At 39.4% G+C, this 12114-nt stretch overlaps 1 protein-coding gene across 3 annotated transcripts in view; it reads right to left on the bottom strand.

Annotated features, from left to right (window-relative positions):
- The window catches only part of fras1 (Fraser extracellular matrix complex subunit 1), a 423924-nt gene that overhangs the window by 74669 nt on the left and 337141 nt on the right, over positions 1 to 12114 (bottom strand). For all 3 annotated transcript variants that reach the window (XM_048599246.1, XM_048599242.1, XM_048599254.1), the window contains 6 exons: positions 11685 to 11809; positions 8435 to 8575; positions 6278 to 6505; positions 5399 to 5512; positions 2995 to 3145; positions 1465 to 1624 (listed from right to left, as the gene is read on the bottom strand). In XM_048599246.1, the coding sequence (XP_048455203.1) occupies positions 1465 to 1624; positions 2995 to 3145; positions 5399 to 5512; positions 6278 to 6505; positions 8435 to 8575; positions 11685 to 11809 (919 nt within the window). The remainder of the gene's footprint in view (positions 1 to 1464; positions 1625 to 2994; positions 3146 to 5398; positions 5513 to 6277; positions 6506 to 8434; positions 8576 to 11684; positions 11810 to 12114) is intronic.

Genomic DNA, 12114 nt, shown 5'->3' on the forward strand with positions numbered 1-12114 from the left:
GAGACGGGAGACAGGGGAGAGACGGGAGACAGGGGAGAGACGGGAGACAGGGGAGAGACGGGAAGAGACGAGGAGGGGGACGGGGAAGAGACGAGGAGGGGGGGACGGGGAAGAGACAAGGTGTGGGGGGATGGGGAGGAGACGAGGAGGGGGGATGGGGAAGAGACGGGGAGACAGAGTGGGGAGAGAGGGCAGAGGCGTGGAGAGAGTTGGGGTGAGGGGAGTGAAAGGGTTTAGAGAAATTATTGCAATTCATGTTCTGAGGGTGGAAAGAACAGATGTTTTACTAAGGTTTTTGTCACAAACAAGTTTGGACAGAGCTTGGCTGAAACCTGAGTACATTAAATAATACCATTTTATAAAACACTCAAAGCACAGATGTTTATTTCTCTCTAATCTATTATAAACTACACATCCTCTTGCATCTTCCCCAGTGTCAACTCCCCTATGAAATTCCCTATAACCACTGCAATTCTACAGATGTTGATGCTACCCATCCATACTCTCAAACCCTTGCAAACAAGTCTCTCTATCGTGCGGGTTTGTGTTCTTGTGTACTTCCCAAGCTGTTATTATCTTCACTGGTAGTGAACACACAGTACTGCTGATTGGATACCACATACTCAGGGGATTTCTGTAGCGCCTGTCTGAACCTTCTGGGCTGGTTGAAGTTACCCACTGGCCCTCCTCCTGCTCTCTCCATCCCGACTGGCTATTCTTCGAAAGAGGCTATGCTGCAGGTTCCCATATTCATTGCAGTGAAGCCAGCTGCCTTTTATCTCCATCTTCTCATCAAGTTGAGACTGTTGGTTCTTGAAGATTTGCTTGCATTGGATGAACCACTTGATTATAAACTTTTGTTTGGGCTGGATATTCCATTGGCATTCCAGTGAAAATGTACAGGGTGGCAACTGTAATGTTTGCTCTTCCCATCTCGACCAGAGCAGGCAATAGCCATCTCTTCACCACTGCCCGCATGAGAATGCTAGAAATGAGGTAAGACTTGGCAAGCCACCAGGTTTTCCTTCTAATTGCTGCTGCCTCTGCTGTTTCTGGGCTGGTGGTCTCTAAGTAACTCAGTGGAGGGACGCGAGCAACTTCTATCCTCTTCTCCATCCTCAAGGGCCTTAACCAACTATCTTGACAGAGATCTGCAAGTCTTCATCCTTCCTCCCTTTTTTCACTTGCCACAGTAATGATTTCATTGCAAAATCACCTTTTTTTGGCTTTCTGTGGTCCTGCAGACTGCTAATCTTGATGCAGGAAAATGAGCAAATGTTATGTGGGCATACAAATTCCTGTAAAACACATGCAGCCTCAATAAATTTCAAGAGTTCTGCGTTTGGCTAAAGAAAATTTGTACTTGCTTTCAGAACAACTCAAAGTGCTTCTCAACTAATGGAGTTAGTGTAGTTACTGTTGTAAAAAGCTGGAAGATGATTGTAATAAAATATAAAGGCCAACCTGTTATATTCAAAGCTGATTAGAGACCACTGGATGTGGAACACGTTATCACGGACAATATTAGGTTTGCTATCCTTCACCAAAAACTTGAATGTGTCCATAGTCTTTTGAATCATATCTTCATTTAAAATATAGCAGATCAAACCCAAGTTAATATCCTCTGCAAGAAAATAAGGTTTGTACAGGGCATATTACACATAAAATACACATATTGCATTCACCTTAATTGTTTACGGAAATACATTTGAAAGTCATTAGATTTACATAATGCTTAATGGAACAACAGATTTTCAAAACAGCCTCTTCAGAACACATCTGGCAAGACTGCCTTTACGTCAGTATGGGCTTCAAAAGACACATCTTCAAGAGATCATCAATTTGCATCTCCATATCCTTTAATTCACATAACATTCAAAATCTATTGATCCCTATCTTGAATATACTGAGATTTCATAGCTCTGTGGATTGGGGAATTCCAATGATTCATATCCCTTTAAACAAACAAAAAATGAAGTTCATCACAGTCCTAAACAACACGCTATTCTGAGAGACATTTACTATGTCAAGTCCCATCAGAATTTTATATGTTTTAATTACATCACCTTTCATTTTTGCAAAAACTCCCTTGAGTGTTGCCCTAGCCTAATCAATCTCTTCTTCATAGAATCCCTACAGTGTGGAAACAGGTCCTTTGGCCCAACAAGTCCACACCGACCCTTGGAGCATCCCACACAGACCCATCCCCCTATAACCCACCTAATCTACAGACCCCTGAACACTACGGGCAATTTAGCTTAGCCAATCCACCTAACCTGCACATCTTTGGACTGTGTTGTAGAACAATCAACCCATCCTTTGAACCATCCTAGTCTATTTTCATGACTCTCCCTTGGATTTATGTCTTTCTTTAGTTAAGGAGAAAACTGACACAACCTCTAATCTGTTTTTGTTGCCACAGTATTTAAGTGGCTGCTCCTGTTGAACCTCTTGTCAATGATGACCCTCAGCAACAGGAAACAAGCTTTAAAATGACCATAACGAAACTGAGTGAGAGAAAGGCTGATTTTTTTTTCCTGATGAGATAATGAATATGCTCCTTGAGGAAGTAAGAACTAGAATGTAAGCTTCTTTTTATTTCTGGGGCTGAGAAGATTGTGGGATTGGTACAGGGTATCCTGGGCAGTGATAAGGAACAGTGGAGCAAGACTAAAGTAGTTGTCAAAGCCACCTCAGTTACACCCAGAGTAGTGAAACGCTGCAGGAGGAAGTACATTGACAAAGATGTACAAAGTGATAGATGCCTTATTCTGTACCATCTTTCCTCCTCATGTGACTCATCACCAACATTGAACAGGAAGCAGTCTCCAAACTCTCACTCCCAAACTATGTGAAAGACTACTCTAACATGAACATAGCAAGGCAGTAGCTAATATAAAAAGTCACTTTTATAGGTTACAGCGTACCATGCTGATCTTAAATAGCCAACTCCACGTGCATGAGGATCAGTATGAACATTGCACAAGAACTCACCTTGTGTGAAAGATTTCAGTGGGATTCCAGGCCTCAATTTGTTTTCCAGGTGTCCATGCTTTGGTTCCGTGGTGATCTCATAAATCAGCTGCTTGTCTTCAGTGTCAGGATCTATGGTCAACAATTCCCTCTTAGTGATCAGGTTGATGGCCTGATTTGGAAGGATCATTATTTCATAGCATTAATAGATATACGAAAGAACAAGGTAGTGCATACGAATTACATAAATCTTGGTATGAAAACGCATTTTAAGTATATTGGTATAAATATATCAGTGTACAATTATTTTCCTGACTTATTCTCCAATAATTGTCAGAATGTTACTCATGCTTCTTTCTGCTGCCTTAACTTTAGCAAAGAACAACACAGCATTTTTGTTTTACTTGCTTAACTGGGTTTTCGATTGAAGTTCAAAGTTAAATGGACAGAACATGAAGAGCTCTAAGAAATTTGTTAAGATTGTTCAAATTGCTAAGAAAATCCAGGAACTGTTTGAAACAGAAAATGTAGCAAAATTAAATATATAGGACAAAGCTATTTTCAAATAAGTTTACGAACCAAAGTTATAGGAGAAGCAATCTAAATGAGAAATGTTTTCATTGTGAATATTATTTAAATCATCATCTTTTGAGAAATCATGTTGATCGAATCAGCTGAGTTAGGAATTTTCATTGTCCAGTTCACCCTGGCAATATTGTTGGACATTTACTGTGTAGGACTAGAGTACAATGAGTATGTAGGGTTTACTATCAAGTCTTTTTTGTACCAAATGTAGAAAAAAAATTCAATTATCCCGGCCTGAAACATCAACTTTCCTGCTCCTCCGATGCTGCCTGGCCCGCTGTGTTCCTCCAGCTCCACAGTGTTGTCTCTGACTCAAGCATCTGCAGTTCTTGCTATCTCTCAATTATTCCTCATTCATTCTTCCTATCTTGAAGCCACAATGCACACTTTAACCACTGGATGGCTCTTTAAGGTAAGTCTTACAGTTTCCTGTCACATATTTTTTATATTTTCCTATCAACCTTTTCAGGGATGTTTTGACATACTTTTGGAGCAGGTGAGACTTGAACTAAGGACTCCTGGTTCAGAGGCAGGGACTAGTCTGTATGTTCCTATTTCATCCTTTTAAGTGTTCTTATCACTGTCAAAGGAGAGAACTAGGTTTTCACTGTAAAGCATTAATTTTTAGTCAGATACACCACTTGCCAAAGAAAATATTTTTCTTGGAGAAAAGATATACTTTTTCCTGAATCTAACAAGACAAACTACCCAATTATTCTTTTACTGCACTAAAATTTTAATCACCTGATGCATTTAAAATTTAAACTTTACAAATTTTGCAGTTTATGTTAATTTGGTGCAATGTTGAGGCCCATTCATTATTTTAGTTTTATTTTTCTGATTTTGGTTTGAAGCTGTGAGCTAAAGTGAATTGAACTTTGAGCAGCAGCTTGTTATGGAAAGGAGGAGAGAATGAACAAGCCAATGTCTGTTTATGGGAATTGGCCTGGAAAGATAATTGCAGGTTAATTACTGTCCCAAGAACTAAGGGCACTTAGACATTTTAGGCTCAGGACTAGCAATTAGTTAGATGTTGAATTGGTCAATTAATGGTGGATCAGTGTTGCCCAGCCAAACACAAAGAATGCTGTTAAAAGAGAGGAAAGAAAATGTGAACAAGTTCTGACTGGGGTTTGAAGGCATTAGCGTGTTGTGAAAAAAATTTTGGATGGTTCTGCTGTATTTTGCTTGGTCTCTCTCTCTCTCCTTGTTTTTCACTGCAGTTGTCAACTTGTTGATTGTTCTGTTAAGAAAATACCCCACTGAAAGAAGTGGAGAAATAATCCTGGAAGGCCACCGGACCTGTTTGCATGAATTGGTGACTGTGGAATTCGTCCAAGCCCAACAGTTTACTTGTCTCTGAACGACTCCATTAACCAAGGATTTCTAAAGGCCTGGTATCCATCGTGAAACTGCTGAATTGGCAAGTTATAACTTTAAAAAAAAAAATCCCTTAACTGTGTTTGTCTCTCTGTCAGTGTGAGAGTTGGGATCCCAGTTAAAGATGATTTTGTCTTCGATCATAGAGGTTAAATAGATTCTATCGTTGTTTATCCATGTTCTGCTAATGTTACATTATTAATAATAAATTGTTAATTTCTGTTTAAGTTATAAACTTGGTGTCTGGTAGCTGTTATTCTTAAAGTATGGTTAAGAATAAGTGAGCGATTTTGAAGGTCATTGAATGTTTTAATTTTACTGTACTGTGAATCCAGGGTTAGGGAAGCTAACTTGGTTTGGCTTGCAGTAACAGTAGGGCAATGCACGTGGACATTTAGTTGACATTGTTTAATGTGTTTAATCCTCATGTTTGTGCAATAAATGCAGGAAATTGAATTACTTTGTTATCCATGTACTCCAACCACTGCAATCCCAGGTTGGTAACAATTCTTGGTGTGCCATCATCCACAGGCAGAATATCAATCTTAAACTTCTGAGGGGCTGCTGTCACAATCTGGTTTCAAACGATCAGAACAAAATGAACAATTAGTTAGCAACAGCTCCAAACTGCAAGTTATAAGTCATAGTACAGGTCTATTGCACAGGTATACAGTTCAATCTCCCCACTCTCTTTCATAATCTTTCCAGTGCCTGTGTGTCATCAGAGTACTTGTCTGATTACTAGTTCAGGAGTCCATTCAAAATGAGCACCACTGAGACTGATAGGGAAATTCCACGTGGAATTCAGCATGCATAACAATGAACTCTGACATATGAAACTCCAAACAAGTTTTGGAGGGCTCTGTGACTCCCCAGTTGTCATCATACTACAGTTATATTCTATCTTAGGGGGTTGTGAGGCTCTGTCCAGTGTATATGCAGGGAAAGGTCACCTGTAGATAGGGACAGAGAAAGCTCACTTGCATTACTCACTGATTTTGATCATGCTGCCAATATTCTGGGGGTGAAATTAAATTTCTGTGGGCATACAAAATGCATGGTAGAAAATTTCTGGTTGGCTTGTCAGCCTGTTGAATTTCTTTTTATTTAAATTAAACTCAATGGAACAGAACATCAGGTGAAGTGTAGAACCACTGCCAATTTGCCATTTTCTGCTTGAGTTGAATTTCACTTCCTCAGTAGGCAACCACACACATCAAGGAAGTTAGAAGGTGAAGGACAAGGTATCAGAAGGACAAACTCAATGTTATAACTAAGGTTTCTGAAAACTTCCTTTCAAATAATTAATACCTGTCCCATGTGCAAAGAAAACACTCACCTCCTTCCCGGCCTCTTCAACAATGAAGAAAGGATTGGTCCCATCAGATACAGAAAAAGAGAAGCGATCTTTCAGAGAATTACTACCATCATGATTGTAGCTGATGTGATTCTGATAAATATCATCCATTGTAAAGGTATTGGTCTGTCGATAGTGGTGACCATTAGTAGTACGTTCAATCGTTCCGTGGCGTGGTGGTTGTACAATGGTAAAAGTCAAAGATTCTGCCTGTAGTGTTAGGTTATAGCATTAATCAAGGCATTCAGGTTACAATTCATATTCTTAAATTCAAAGTATCACAATTGTCTTTAATGTAAGAGAAATTTACAACTTTACTGCCTGAATGATAAGTTAATGAAGTGGGTTCCTCCATCCCTTTTACAACAGGAACTACATTTCTAAAGAGTATTTAATCAACTGAGGGGGCATCCCGAGGTCACAAAAGCAAATTTGCCTTTCTATTTATTTTTTCTGAAGTGTCTGCCCTATTTCTGATCCATTAAAATCAATGGAAAAGAAATTGAATGCGTTCTATTAAGGGTAGACTAGTCAGTCTGCCAAGTTACTGTCTAATTGGAAATCATGCAATCCAGAGGGGCATATAAATTAATATGGTGCCTTGAATACAACAGTGATAAACTGTTTAAAAATGTGAGATTAAAGATGGAGAAAAAGTGAAACAACAAAAAGAAAAGCAATTTTTAGTTTGAATCTAATAAAGTACTTTCAACTTCTGAATAAAACAGAAAGAAGATTCAAACTGAGATTAGCCCTCACTCACTATGAATGGACAGAAATTTCAATTTTTAAATATCAGTGCATTCAATTGTGTTTAACATTGACTTCATAGTGGTACAAATGGAAATACACTGCAGAGTCAAAAACACAAAAATAAAACTGCAAGTGGAAACAGAATTCTCTTCCATTCACCCCATACCATGAGTGGCTGTCATGCTAGTTGTCATCCAGTTGGGTGAGACTGAGCTCACGTCGTTGCATTCTTTACACATTCAGTTAAAGCCAGAGAATCACCTACAGTAGTTTCTTTTTCCACTCCCACACAACTACATCAAATGTAACTCAAAGATCAGTCAATGACTGTCCTATTTCTCATCTACATGCCGTCCATCGCTGACATCATTGAAGAACACAGCATCAGTATTCACATGTGTTGACAGCACTCGGCTCCTTCTCACCATCAGCTTTCTTAACTCCTTTATCTCTCAACTGTCATATTGTTTATCTGTGCTCTAGTAATGGAACAGCCAAAATTTCTTGCAAGTGTACAGAAGACTAAAACCATTGTCTTCATTCCTCACCACAAACTTCATTTTCTACTCATTGACCCCTTCTTGCTAACAACCGTTTGGTGTTGAACCAGATTGCTTTTCACTCCCAAGGTGGTCCCTAACCAAATGTCATCATCAGTAAGATTGCCTTTTTCCACCTCCATGATATCAGCAATTCTACCCCTGTCTCAGCTCATCTACTGACAATTACCCCCTCCATCCCTTTATTACAACTTCTACCTTCTATAAAATTCAGGTCATTCAAAACTCTGTTGTCTGTGTCTTAACTTGTGTCAGGTCCTTTCACCCTTTGCCTTTATGTTCGCTGACTTTTATTGGTTCCTGCTAAATAATGTCTCAATATTCAAATTCTTACCTTCATATTCAAGCACATCTTGGCCTCAATCCACCCTATTTTGTATTCACATCCAGCCCTGTATACTAGCAAGATATCATTGCTCTTCCACTTCGCTCAACCTTCCCCAATTTAATATGCTCCACCCCAAGCAGGCATGTCTTCAGTTGCCAAAGCTCTTAAATTCAAAAAATCCCAGTTTAAACCAATCCCCCTACCCTTCTTTTCTCTTATAATATACTTGTCAAAATCTACCAATCTGATGTCTGACTTAATTTCGCCGTATGCAGCTCATGACATTTGGTAACATAACTGGGAATTGCTCAAGTCATTTTGATATATAAAGATTTTTCCTATAGTTGTGTTTGCAACAAAAATATTCTGCACTGAGTTTAAAAAAAAAAGTGAGCAAAAGTGGACTGGAATCAGGACAAGTACAGATCAAGAAATAGGAAACACATACAGTGGTAAAGTTAAAGTTAATGTTAGAGTAAGGCTGTACTGAAAACTCACTTCAGTGTCTGCATCAGTGGCTTTCAGTTCAAACTCAGTGATAGTCTTTCTCACTCCTTCTTGCACACGCATTCCAGGAATCTGTACCACAGGAAGTGCATCATCCACAGGACGAATAGTAATATAAAATGTTTGAGACACCTGATTTAACAAAGAAAACAAAGAAATGCTCTTTTTAGTCAAGTATGAAAGTAACCTTAAGCAGCATAAAACTAATTATTGTAACCAGTAGAATTTTACATATTTCATAATTTTTACAGAATGAAGTAATAATTAAATGGATAGATACAGATAAAGGTTAAAAACTGGAACAAATTACGTTCACTGGCTGTTCTTCGAAAATATAATTGTTTATAAACATTTGCATTTGTACCCTTTGACTTTAAAAGTACACTGGTGTAACTCATTTTAGTCTAAAAATGTCAGACATTTCTCAAGGTTTGTAATCTATACATAATTTGATCACGTAGGAAGCACAATAAGAAGGGTCTAGGCCTGAAACGTCAGCTTTCCTGCTCCTCTAATGCTGTTTGGCCTGCTGTGTTCATCCAGCTCTACACCTTGTTACCTAAAATAATGGCCATTGTTAACTCTAGCACAAGCATGTCTTTACATCAGGTTTACATCAGAGTTCAGCTGTTATCAAAGTTAGAAACATTGAGGGCTGAATTTTCAATTTCCTGTGGGCATGGGCCAGGAAAATTATGTACTCAAAACATGTCACTGTTTCCCAAAACCTCAGTGACACAATTAGATTTTCAAACTGATTGCAGGTTTTTGAATGGCAAGCGTGTTTGAACACAGATTCTAGGACATGCTTGAGCACATCTTTCAGGAAGACCGTGAGGAGTCATTACTGCTCGTGACCTCAGTGTTAGTGAAACTGTATAGAAGGGCTAGTTCAAAAATCAATTGCTCATGCAGTTGGCGCAGAGCTGTCATCACTGGAGCAGACAGGCATGATGTTGTGAGAGAGATGAATGTTACGGTGGGTGCCTCCATGGCCATTTCCAGCTCTGCTGTTGTTTGGCTCTCTCAGACTCTTCTTTCAGTTGGAAGGAGTGTACAACTCCCCAGTCCATTGCAACTTCGATCAGTGAGGCTTCAGAAATATGTGGGTCATCCGCAGACAGATGTCCAAACCACTGGTCATCTGCATACCCAACTTATCCATTTGGGAAGGCAATGTGAAGCCCAGTCATGGCTGCCGTTTGTCTTTTCAGTGATCTTTGTTTGCTACTGCTGGCCCATACCTGATACCTCCAGCTGGGCACCAAACTCAGCCAATAGCCAATGGCCAATGGCACATTTATGGCTTTGCAGATAGTGTTGTATGACTGTCCCTGGTATGGTGTGGCTTTGGGACACAGAAATATTCTTTCGGTTATTTATCTATTCTTTTTCTCTCTCTCACTGTTTGAGGCTTTCTACTACTTATGATACCAATGCATACAACTGGAATCTCTTAGCTATCTAGACTATAGAGCAAAATGGCAGCTAAGACAGACTGGATATCATGGGAGAGAAAGGCTGATGCTGGTGCCCACAGAGAAGTTTTGGAACATACAACAAAGAGAATGGGGAAATAACTCATGGGTGGGGTGTATTTTGGATGAGGAACAAAGATGGGATTGAGACCTAAGAGAAAATGAGGACCACTTGGTGGGAGATGGGGTAAAGTCAATGAGAACTGGGATGTTGCCTATAAAGATTTCAGAAAAATGAGGTTTTGGAGAATACAGGGTTGCTAGGAAGGAAGATTAGGTTCTAGAGCTGGATGCAGATTTGGGATAGGGAAGGGTAAAAACCAGGAAACTATAGAGGCTTTCTGTGAAGTAATAACAGAACTGAATTCAATCATTTGGTTTAAATCTGCTTTAAGATAGTGATCAGTCAAATAATCGGAGATGAAAGTTGACATATAGCTGATAAGAACAGTGTTAACGAGACGACCATTGCTAATAGGATAAACGAATTCAATGGGTCACACTGACCAAAGAAGATGGCATGATGCAGAGTTAAAGCTGAGGCCGTAAATAACTTACCTGTGTTAAGGCTGTGGGCCTAGGAGCTCGAATAGTTGGAAGGTTAGGCACTATGGAAACCAAGAAGATTATGCCCACAAGGAAGCCCAAAATATATCAATCTCCAAGGTCCAATTGTAGCATACAGTTTATGGATAAGAGCTGAGCAAGGCCTAGACCCTTGTGAGGAAGCATGTCTGTAGAAGTGAAAATGCTTTTGGCTGTTGAAAGGCAGTAACTCGATGCATGATTTCCAAACTTCCAGAATGAGGCTTTATCTTGGAATTGTGCTGCCACCTCTCAAGACTTCATATTTCCATCTGGTTCCTGCTTCACCACAAACAGTGAGACTTCACCAGTCAATGTTACTGTGATCACAGTTTTTATCTTTCCTCATTCTCTTTCAGATCAATGTAGCCTTAAACATGGTGGTCATTCCATCTGTTATTATCATCTCTAATCTGCTCTTCAGCTCTCTATGTTTTTGATTCCGAAGCAAGCTTCTCCACCTCTGTCTGCATTGATATTTCCAAGGTATTCCTGAGGTCCATCCTTTGTTACCTCCTCATCATTTACATACTACCATTTGGCAGTGCCACCAGATGACGTTAACAATATTTAACTCTGTCTTCTCCATTTACTAAAAGGTTGTTGCTACATTTTGCAACTGCCTTCCTCCTGCCTCAAGGCTCAGGAAAGATGTCTGGCTTTATTTTGGTAAAATCAAAGCCATTCTCATTAACTCCTGTCACCATGTAGATTTTCTTGATACTATCAAGTGCCCGCTTTCAACTAAGGATAAGGCTGGAAGTACTGACCATCACTCAGACAACAATTCAGGCAAAGATTAGTTTTCCATAACTGTTCTGAATTCTCAAATCCCTTTATGATTTCAGTCAACTTAACAACTGCGATGACTTCAACGTTCCAATGTTTGTAAGAAGCTTTTGGTCCTCTAGCATCAGTCCATCCACTGGTGGTTTCATTTTCACCGCCAGTGAAGTTGAGGAGGTCATTTCTTTTCCTTTTTCTTTCAATAACCGTATCAAACATCTATACGGACTCCCGACCCTAATCCTTGCTGTTATGCTGTTTACTGCTTGCCACCCTGCTACAGCTATGATGTTTTATAACATCATGATATACAGGAGCATTTTAGAACACAGATCATCAATGTCAATATGGTACCTGCCATTTAACGGCTCCCATAAAAATTTATACTGTACCTCATTGACACCATCAGACACTGAAAAGGTGAAATCATCGGAATGTTTTTCCTCATCGCTAGTGTGAACATACTGAATGCTGCGGGCTGCAAGGTCAGCCTGTGTAAAATAGCTAACCTTTGTTCCTGTTGAAAAGAATAAAATGAGAATATAATGCAACATAGATCACTCTAGATTGACTGGTACAAGTAACATGAAAGATTTGGAATATTCCAACAGCATTGTTGATTTAACTAAGACCACTAAATGCAAAGATGCTCCTATTAACCACAAGAATAGTTCAGGGGTTTCAGTTGATTCAAACAGGACTGCATAAACAACTTCCAGCTGAAATTTTGAATTCTATCTCCAGTCTGGGAAAGGAAAACAACGTTTCAAACTGGATCTATAGTCTCACTTGTTATATTAGCTTCAGCAGCAAAGTTAGTAG

The sequence above is a fragment of the Rhincodon typus genome, chromosome 1 (genome assembly GCF_021869965.1).
Source record: "Rhincodon typus isolate 14 chromosome 1, sRhiTyp1.1, whole genome shotgun sequence".
Lineage (NCBI taxonomy): Eukaryota > Metazoa > Chordata > Chondrichthyes > Orectolobiformes > Rhincodontidae > Rhincodon > Rhincodon typus.